The sequence below is a fragment of the Notolepis coatsorum genome (assembly GCF_963971535.1).
Source record: "Notolepis coatsorum genome assembly, chromosome: 15".
NCBI lineage: Eukaryota > Metazoa > Chordata > Actinopteri > Aulopiformes > Paralepididae > Notolepis > Notolepis coatsorum.
In genome coordinates, this window is record NC_140179.1 from 36,062,360 (window position 1) to 36,073,771 (window position 11,412).

Sequence of the window (11,412 nt, forward strand, 5' to 3'; positions counted from 1 at the left end):
CACTGTACATATCCCTTATGTACTCGTACTAGTTACACTGCTGGCCTGTACAACTTACTACCATAGTGTCTTTATACAGTATATATCCATATCTGCCTGAATGTACCTGCATATAATCCTTCTATATACCTACTTATACACCTGCATATAACCCATATAAATCTGTATAATATCACATACAATAATGCTGTATATATATATATTAGGGATGTCCGATATTATCGGCCTACCGATATTATCGGCCGATATCTGCATTAAAATGTGATATCGGAAAATATCTGTTTTATTTTTATTTATTTTTTTACATTTCTATAACCTTTATTTACCCAGGCAAGCAAGTAAGAACAAATTCTGGTTTTATTTGTTGTCAAAAGTATGCATAATGTTGTGTTAATTCCACAACAAGAGATATGTAATGTTAATTACCTGAAATTATTCCATTTTTTGGGGGGGGAAACCCTGCATATATCGGTATCGGTTGATATCTGTATCGGAAATTAAGAGTTGGACAATATCGGTATCGGTAAAAAAGCCAATATCGAGCATCCCTAATATATATATATATATTCTTACCGTATACTGTATATATATCTACATCTGTCTGTACATACCTGCATATAATCCTTTTTTACATATCTGTAGATACTATATCTATATCTGTACATATCCCTTACTACCTACTCTTACTAGTTACACTGCTGGCCAGTCCGACTTACTACCATAGTGTCTTTATACCTGTATCACTGTACATATTAATATTACAACTCTGTACATACATCTGATTAGCACTATTACTCAGTAGTACTAATTTATAGATTTTATATCCAGTTTAATCACCTGTACATTATATATTACTGTTGCACTTTAGTGCTACATTTACACTCTGGTTGGATGCCAAACCTCTTTTCGTTGTACTGTACTTGTGCTGTATGATGACAATACATTTGAATCTAATATAATGTAATGATAACACTGCGTTCTTCTGTTTCAGTAACTGCGGGCTGTTCAAATGGGAGAGAGACGGCATGCTGAAGGTAAATAATCAGACCTTAATATATATATATATATGTGTATATTTTCTTCATCTGTTTATATGAAAAAGTGCAGTTCACTGCAGTTTAAAGACAGACGTTGCATCTCATGTAGGAGAGCTGTGTAGTATGGCTGGGCGATAAAACAATAACGATAATTATCGCTATATATTTTTCTTCGATATAAATATGAAACGTGGTCAATAATTATATATATATTATTTTAATTACATTTTTCATTAAAAAAAAATTTTGTATTGTTATACAGTTCATGTTCACGTTCTACCTCAGATTTGTGGACAGACTTGTCTTTCTTGCCCGCAATTTAAAGTAGTGGCTTTGCTTGTCCAAATGACAATACTGACCAAATTGAGATTTATTTTTCTCTTGTCCATTTATTTTGTTTGCTTTCTAATTTAAAATACAGTTTGAAACCGTCTGTACACAGTAGGCTATGTGTGCTAATCAGTCTTGAGATTTAATTTATTTAATTTATTTTTCATTAACAGAATTGAGATTTTTTTTCTTTCTTTTTTTCATTGTTAATGCCAGTTATAAAAGTTTTATTTTTATACAGTTTGTGTTCATGTTCTACCTCAGATTTGTGGTTTGGCAAGTAGGCCTAGTTTGTCATGTTCTGACAATAAAGAATATTCTGAACCACAATTAACCTTCTGGTTTCTTCAGCTTTCATTCAGTAGCAAAAATAGCCTTAAACTTGACAGAAATAATAATTTCATGTATATCGAGATAATTATCGATATCGAGTGATATGAAAATGTTTATCGTGATAAAATGCTCAGATCGCTCAGGTTTCCCACGTCTGGATTTCAGTATCAGTTCAGTCACAATGGCGTCATCAGTCTTCGATGGGCCATATATCTGAAAAGTGGAAACTGATGGCGGATGCCGCTTTGTTGGCTCCCAGCGTTTCTCTCCTAATTTAAAGGCCCCATGAAACCAAAATAGATGTTTATGTTCTTTTATCACATTATGTCTTGCAGACTTGCACTGATTATCACTTATACGTCAGTATCTGTCCCAACAATGACAAAAAAGTTGTTTTGTAGGTGTTTTTTGTAGTTTGTAATTTCCTGGAAAACGATAAAAATAATGTTGAGTCATCCTGCACATGGGGGCGTATACTAGTAGCATCCAATGAAATGCTTTCTACAATGACATTTGCAGCACATTGTAACTGAGCTAGCACTCTGCCTCCTAAACTACTAAATGTTCAATGTTAGCTTTCTAGCTAATGTTGCATAACGTTGCTAACGTATTTTGTTGCTAACATTAGCTTGCTAGCTACGGTCAACCGTAATGCATATTCAGCGCTATTGGTTACTGTAAACGATCAATATCCATGACAAGTCCCTCTCTAGCTTCCTGTTTTTACAGGAAACCCATAAATATGGGCAATCAAATAGCACTCTGCTAGCCGTTTTATGCAGACTTTAACTTACCGGTAACTTAAGTGAAATCCTGAAAGTCAGACTTCAGAAACGGGAAACGACGTTGCTATTTCTATAGTACTGACACGTGCATTTAGCTAAATTTAGATTTTGTATGTTGTTTTGAAGTGACCTTTGCCGTGTACCACCCCCTAACTGTAACCTGCTTCCTGTTATCAGGAGAAGGCGGGGCCTAAGATAGGCGGGGAGCTGCTGCAACCTCGAGGGGAGGAGCATGGCAGATTCCTCAGCAGCATGATGTGACCGAGCTGCACCGACCAGACTACACCAGGCTACACCGACCAGACTGCACCAGGCTACACCGACCAGACTGCACCAGGCTACACCGACCAGACTGCACCAGGTTACACCGACCAGACTGCACCAGGCTACACCGACCAGACTGCACCAGGCTACACCGACCAGACTGCACCAGGTTACACCGACCAGACTGCACCAGGCTACACCGACCAGACTGCACCAGGCTACACCGACCAGACTGCACCAGGTTACACCAGGCTACACCGACCAGACTGCACCAGGCTACACCGACCAGACTGCACCAGGCTACACCGACCAGACTGCACCAGGCTACACCGACCAGACTGCACCAGGCTACACCAGACTACACCGACCAGACTGCACCAGGCTACACCGACCAGACTGCACCAGGCTACACCAGACTACACCGACCAGACTGCACCAGGCTACACCGACCAGACTGCACCAGGCTACACCGACCAGACTGCACCAGGCTACACCGACCAGACTGCACCAGGCTACACCAGACTACACCGACCAGACTGCACCAGACTACACCAGGCTACACCGACCAGACTGCACCAGGCTACACCGACCAGACTGCACCAGGCTACACCGACCAGACTGCACCAGGCTACACCAGACTACACCGACCAGACTGCACCAGACTACACCAGGCTACACCGACCAGACTCCACCGACCAGACTGCACCAGGCTACACCGACCAGACTGGCGGACCACCGGGGGCAGTTAGGGGTTAATCGTCTTTGCTCAAGGACACTTCGACTCGCTGTGCCGGCCGGGAGGAGCGGCAATCCAGACGACTGCTCTACCTCTTGAGCCCCCATGTACTTTGCGACAATAAAAACTCAATATGCGATCAGTGTGAGCGCGGCTTTAGGAGAATAATGTTGTTCTGTAGTTCAACTACCAGCGAACTCTTTTATCCCATTGAAAGTGTGTATATATGCAGGCTATATAATGCATTTTTAGCAGGCGTTTTAGGTCTAAATGGGTTAAATCCTCTTTAATGTTGGTTTCTTATATTTTTTTTAAGATGTCATTGTATGTAGATGATGGAACTTTTATGTCTTGTGTTTTTCTTATGAATGAAAGTTTGTTTTTGGAGTTCCTGCTGATTGGCTGATTAAATGGTGCCAATATGAATCCGGTGCCCTTTTGGATTAAATTGGTTGTTTGGTCTTTGAAAGAAGCGGCGGTCGTTACATCTTGTTCTTCTATACTGCAGACATCCTCCTGGTAACCCACTCCATCTGGTGAGTTTATGGGCTGCTGTCATCATTAATGGTGGGAACAGACTGTTCTCCTTCTAGCACAGAGCTTCTACTGACGACCTGGTTCTTTATGCGGCCGGTCTGTTGAGAAGCACTGTGTGTTGGAACAGCAGGAATGAGGAAGGAAAATAGGTAGAACGTTTCCTATTATTTAAATGAAAGGGGCACTTACTTAAAGAAATAATGCTGATCTGTTTTGCACATCATCTCACTACGGTTGCTGCGGTGAATTTCCCATGACTACTGTCTAATTCTAACCTTTGTACCTTTGTCTTTTACTAGTATGCACTCTGCTACTAAGGAATCTACCATGTCTATATTACTACTTACTATGCTAATAATGTCTTTACTACTATGCACTCAAGCAGACACTGTTTAACACATTGACCGCCGGGGGTTGTGCCCATCTCATACCCCTCTCTGCCACCGTTAAAAGCCTATGGAGATGTTTACCTTCTTTGCAGGGCTATAACTTTTTAAATTGTATTGCTATATCTGCATTACTATGGCCCATTCAACATCGATTATCTATCGTTCTGGATGTGGGAACGTTATACTTTTTCATTCATACATTGTTGTGTTAATCCCTTCGAGAATATGAGTATGTTTTTAATCTTTTCTGCTGTAATTCCAAAAACGCTAGTTATAGGCCCAAACGCATATGATAGATTATCGATTGGCGTTTCTTTCCCATACACGCTATATTAAGAAATTCAAATGTATATGATCGGTATACATTATGCTTCATCATGCGTGGAGGAAAGGGGAGGCATTTATAATTCCTTGATCATCAGTAACTGCTTTATGTAGTATGGGTGATATATTGATCAGATGGTTTGCAGTGAAATGAATAAACAATCGGGCTGAAAATAACGTTACTGTTCTCTTACCGTGGGCCGATGAGACTGGCGGTGAAAGATCCCAATTATTCGACGCCGATCGCCTTCAACTTCAAATTACTTTATTTTCCTTTCGGAACTTCATTTGTGCAGTGGTTGAAAGACAAACATACAGTCACAATACATAGACACTCACCACTATATATAAAAAAAAATGTTAAAACTACAATAAAAAGACCACTATAAAAAACACCAACTACATTAAAACTACAGTACTTAAAGCATGATATATTAAAAAACCATGTGGAGCAGTTCTGTATGTATATAAATAATAAATAATAGTAGTACAGGCACATAGTATATGTCCATCAGGTGGAAGGGGGAGTCTATCTTGAGTAGTCCAAAGTCCTTGGGGGGGGGGGGGGGGGGGACAGTCCGGCCTCCACCAGACCTAGGTGTTCAGTTGGCACGAAGCTACCTAAGCCCCTTTTGTTCAGTGATGAAGCTCTGTATCGACGGCCTGAGGGCATTAGTTTGTAATGGGTGTGAAGTGTGTGTTATCTACAACTATTTGGGAGGCCTTTTTAACTGTCCGTTTCTTGTGGATGCTGCTGAGTGGCTCCTGGTCCTTCCCAATTATCTTGCCGCTGATCTTAACGACCCTGTCGAGAGGTTTCCGGTTGATGGCACGCATCACTCCAAACCATGATGTGATGTTAAAGGACATTATCGATTCCACAAAGGAGTTGTAGAAAAAGCCTGCAGGATTGATGGTCGCACCTGAAGCTTCCTCATCTTCCTGAGGAAGAACAGTCGCTGTTAGCACTTAGTGGATGTTATCTGTGTTGGTCTTGAAGGTGAGCTTATGGTCGATGGTGGTGCCAAGATATTTATACTCCTCAACGCGCTCTATTTTCTGGCCATTTATCTCCAGAGCTGGGGGAGTTGTGGGGTCACGCCTGAAGTTCCTTTGTTTTGCTGGGGTTTAGGTCCAGGAAATTGTTCTTACACCACTCTGTGAACCTGTTCATTTCTCCAATGATGCGGTCATTGGAGTTGGTGGTGTCAACGATGACTGTGTCATCAGAGTATTTGATGAAGAGCATCTCAGGGTCTGAGCTGCTACAGTCGTCGGTGTACAGAGTGAACAGGACTGGTGAGATGACAGTTCCCTGGGGTGCCCCGGTGGATACCGTTCTGTTGGAGCTGTAGTTGCCGTTGAATCTAACAGTCTGGTGTCTATTTGTGAGGAAGGAGAGAATGAGCAGTATGAGGTGGGGGTTGACATTCATCCGGAGGAGTTTCTGTCCCATCAGATGAGGTTGCACAGTGTTGAATGCACTTGAGAAGTCCACGAATACCATCCTGACAAAGGACTTGGGCTTCTCCAGCTGTGTGTAGGTGTGATGCAGGAGGGTTATCATTGCATCATCCACACCTCTCTGCTGCTTGTATGCAAACTGGAGTGGGTCTGTGTACCCACTAACCTCCCTCTGTAGCTGAGGTAGAATGAGCCTTTCAAAGCTCTTCATCACCAGAGATGTTAAAGCTACAGGGGCGGTAGTCATTATTGCAGGTGGGGTTAGTTTTCTTAGGGACTGGGCAAATGATGGAGGACTTCCATATGGTTGGTATGGAGTGTTCAGACAAGGATCGGTTAAAGAGGTTACAGAAGACCTCAGCCAGCTGCTCATGACAGACCTTCAGCAAGCGCCCACTGATGTTGTCAAGACCTGGGGCCTTGTGAGGGTTTGTTCTCTTGAGCACCCTTTCCACCTCCCTAGGGTGAAACTCTAGGTTGGTGCTAGTCGCTGCTTTACACAGGAGATTGGTGGTCAGCTCCTCCCTCTCCTGAGTGAAGGTGTGTGTGTCAAACCTGCAGTAGAAGCTGTTCAGTTTATCTGCAAACTCCACACATTCCTTTGTTCTTAAATGGGACGGGGTCTGTTATTTTGCAGGCCAGCAAGTGTCTTGACACCTTTCCAGGCGTCTCTGGCTTTGCCCTCCTGGAAGAGCCTTTCCACCTTCTCCTTGTACTCCCTTTTGGCCTCTTTAAGGGGAGACACTACAGGTGAATAGGGTAAAAAAATTAACTAATAGATATCACAATGAAACTTCCCCAGTTGATTACTTATATTAAGACAAGACTTTTTTGTATTACAAGTTTTCTGAAATTGTATGTTTAAATATGCAAATGAGGCATGATCTACTTAAATATGCACTAATTTGCATATAATTCCAGGACAGAAATCTGAACATTGGATAAAGCCATTTTCAAAATTATAGTTTCATTTTGTTGACATATTAGAGCCAAAGGTTATTACAGAGGGGATTTTGGATATCTCTTTTTATCACTCCATAAATCAGAAAATACTCCATTCAGTCCATTTTTATGGTAAAATTCCATATTTCGCCATGTTTTTAGGAATAAAATGTGATATAAATCAGGGTATGAATGTGATATCAACAAACCCTTCTGTAAATACCTTCAGAACATAGATATGAATAGAACTGGAAGGTTTGGTGTATGTGAGTGCTACTGAAGTGGAGATTTCTGGCTCAGAGTATGAGGAAAAACTCTTAAAACTAATTTTTTTGGGAAAACACCTTCAAAGTTCTGTATTGTAAAATGCCATACTTTTTTTTTTAAACAGATATTTACAAACACAATACCTAATCAAACCATTAGTAATAGACGACCTAAACACATGCCTGATAACTGAATAATAATAATAATGATGTTATTGAACTGAACAGAACTACACACAGGCTACAAACAGTGTAGTACCCCCTAATAGGCAAAAGATATTTGAATAGATATCACTATGAAACTTTCCCAGTTTGTTATGTACATATAAACTAAGAAAAAATATATTGCAAGTTTTCTGAAATGTATGTTTATATATGCAAATGAGGCACTTCCCCATTTAATATGTGCACATTTATGGATGCAATAAGGCAAAATGAAGTAAAATAAACAACTAAATGTGTGTTATTGACGTTTTATTGTCACTAGTTTCATAGAAGACATGTTTAGGAAGCAAAATATAACAATCTCAAAATCAACAAAAAAAGTATATTTGACTATTCACCTGGGGTGTCTCGCCTTCATTTCCTTGTTTAACCTGGCCTGAATCAATTTAGCCTCAATCCTGTTTCCAGAGGTGAATGCTATTTTCTTCTGATTAAGTGTATGTTTTAGCTTCTTTGTTATCCAGGGTTAAATGTCCCTTGACTAAGACGGGGAGGACGTGACCCTCTTTGCGCCGCCCCTGTGCCTCAAATAGATTTGCTATCAGCTCTATCTTTAATTTTTCAAAATGTACAGTTGCTATTGCATGCACTCATCTGTGTTTCACTACACACATGAGTGCATGCTTACCAACTGTCCGTCTGCAACACTACTATCACCAACATCTAAGAAGGGAGATCCCCCCTTGAATGGCCCTTCTAAGGTTTCTCTCCTCCACACTGCCTGTGGAGCTTTTTTCCCTATTGTTAGGTTTTAGTGAGTTTTTCCTTACCTTCGCGTGGGGTATGTCTGGGAGTGCTTGCATTCTTTCATTTATTTGCATTCATCTAAAAAATGTTGGACCTTATGGTGTTCTTGTTCTGTTCTTGACTTATTGTTATGTTTTCTTCTTGACTTGTTTAAAGAAGATCTGTACGGCCCATGGGGACATTAACGTGTGTTGTCGGGCCCTATAAATAAATTTGATTTGATTTTGATTTATTGTTTGTTTATTGTTGTCTTTTTTGGAATAATCATGTCTTCACAAAAGAGAATGTAGTCAGTAATGACCTCAAATCAAATTTATTTGTAAGGCCCGACAACACACGTTAATGTCCCCATGGGCCGGACAAGTCTTCTTTAAACAAGTCAAGAAGAAACATAACAATAAGTCAAGAACAAAATAAGAACACCATAAGGTCCAACAAATTTAAAATAAATGCAAATAAATGAATGCAATGCAAGCACTCCCAGACATACCCCACGCGAAGGTAAGGAAAAACTCACTAAAACCTAACGATAGGGAAAAATGCACCACAGGCAGTGTGGAGGAGAGAAACCTTAGAAGGGCCATTCAAGGGGGGATCTCCCTTCTTAGATGTCGGTGATAGTAGTGTTGCAGACTGACAGTTGGTAAGCATGCACTCATGTGTGTAGTGAAACACATGAGTGCATGCAATAGCAACTGAACATTTTGAAAAATTAAAGATGGAGCTGATGGCGATAGCAACTGAACATTTTGAAAGATTAAAGTTTCTTTAATAGTTGTCATACAGAAGTACAGAATACTTTCATACAAAATGCTTCTTACTGTTACGCTCCAGAGACTGTGCTAGACAAGATAGTATCAAATAACATAGTATAGCATGTAGTTTAGAAGAAGAAAATGAGGTCACAGTGTTCGGTATAGACATATGTACAATGTTCTGAGTTACCATATAATATACAATACTATGCAGTGTACTAATGTACAGTACTATATAGTGCAAAGCAGAAATGGGATGAGGTAGAGCTGATAGCGAATCTATTTGAGGCACAGGGGTGGCGCAAAGAGGGTCGCATCCTCCCCGTCTTAATCACGGGGACGTTCAACACTCCGGTCATCGCTCCGAGACAGGGAGATAGGGGGCGGCGCAGAGAGGGTCGCAACCTCCCCGACATCATCGCGGGACGTCCAGCACTCTGGTCAGCAGCCTCCTCCAGACTGGTCCCGTCTGTGAACGTTTCCCAGTCAGTACGTCATAGCAGGCCTGTAGAGTCTCACTGGCCTCCTCACTCCACTGCTGCACCTGCCTTTTGACAGCTCCCTCTCTTTGTAATGTAGTGCAGTAGGCGGTGACTAAATGAACGGCATTATGATCAGCTGTACCTAAGGGGGGTTTCTTGTATGCCCTATATGCATTCTTCACATTACCATAAAAAAGGTCAAGTGTTTTGTTTCCTCTGGTGGCACAGTTTACATATTGCTGATATGTGGGAAGAGTCTTTTTGAGCCGACAGCTCAAACTTAGGACCGGAGCATCTGGGGCATCGTTCTCTATACGTTGAACGCAGGCAGAGATAACCTCCGCTGCGCGGGTATCCTTGCCAGAGGGGGGGGGGTGTAAACCAGTACACTGTTCAGCTGGCCAAATTCAAGGTCTCAGATTCACAGAGCAGTTCGATGTCAGGTGAACAATATGACTCCTGTATTTTGACAGTTTTACACCATGCTTCATGTATGTATACACAGCCCACCCCCGCTTTGTTTATCGCTGCTGTTACAGTCACAATCAAGCCTAAGCGGCACTCCAAAGCCATCAATTGAAAGCTGTGAGTCTGCAATCGTGTCATCAAGCCAGCTCTCCGTTATGCAGATTAGATGCGCTTCCTTGTATGCCCGTTGGCATTTTACATTTGCGTGGAGTTCATCCACTTTATATCGTAATGATCTTACATTAGCGAGTATTATTGAAGGGAGTGGCGGACACGTCTTCTTACCGCTGTGTCTTTTGAGCCTCTGCCTCACTCCTCTCCTCCCCCGCTTCCTCGTTGAGCTGTGCGTTGAACTCCGCTGGTAGTCCGCTGTCTGATTGTTTGATCTCAATATATCATAACATCCGTGTAATGTCCGTAGCGGATAGTCTCCCCGCATCGACAGAAGGCTTTCCTTTGTGTATCGGATAATCCCAAGTTCCATTTGGATCTATCGGCGTGATCGGCGTCAATTGTCCCCAGTGACTGACTACACCAAACAAATGTCCTTACTTAGTCCATACATTGTTAAAACTTTCCCCAGTAGTAGTCCAATCTGACTCTTGCAGCATAGGACACCGGCAAATGAAAAGCTAACCATAAACTAGGACATTTTTGTCCAAACATTAGACACACGAGACTAACGCAACACACCACTCCACCTGTCGCCATAACAGCGCCAAGTAAGGTCCATTTCCGGTTTGTATGGCGCAATAAACGCCGAAATCATATAGATTTATTAAGTTTAGAAAGCGATCCATATGTACTATAGTGTCTGTCAGGAGTCCCGTAGCGAGATGTGACTGCCGGAGGAATTTCCTCGATGCACCGATGACACTTCCGTTTTTTGCGAGAGTGTAACTTGGCCGACCATCCACCAGGCGGCGGTATTGAGCCGTTGCAGTCCCATCTAGGGTCCCGCTAGGGCATCGGGGGTTGGGTGGATGAATTATGAATCCCATGGTGAAAAAATGAAATATTGATCTCAAAAACGCTGTACAGCGATGTTGGCGGTCAACGCATGGCGGGTAATAACGCTGAAAAGCGATTTTGGCGACCAATGTGTTAAAGAACAATGTTACTTACCCGCTTCGCTGCCAGAGTTGTACCCTTCAAATAACCGTGTCTCTTGAGCCTCCTTTCTCTCTTCATGTTTGATTGCTTGATTGATTGAAAACTTTATTAACAGATTGCAGAATGGGTACAATACAGTACAACTCAATACACACAATTGTTAATGGGCTGCAGACCAGAGAAAGACTTTCATCTTGTTTACATCAGGGTCCCCC

The 11,412-nt window shown here is 41.8% G+C and overlaps 1 protein-coding gene across 1 annotated transcript in view; it reads left to right on the forward strand.

The window, feature by feature from the left end:
* mcm10 (minichromosome maintenance 10 replication initiation factor) overlaps positions 1–2,880 on the forward strand; it is a 41,344-nt gene extending 38,464 nt beyond the window's left edge. The window contains exons 18-19 of the mRNA XM_084330360.1: positions 992–1,034; positions 2,663–2,880. Of these exons, the coding sequence (XP_084186486.1) occupies positions 992–1,034; positions 2,663–2,746 (127 nt within the window). The 3' untranslated portion in view covers positions 2,747–2,880. The remainder of the gene's footprint in view (positions 1–991; positions 1,035–2,662) is intronic.
* The last annotated feature ends 8,532 nt before the right edge of the window (positions 2,881–11,412 follow it).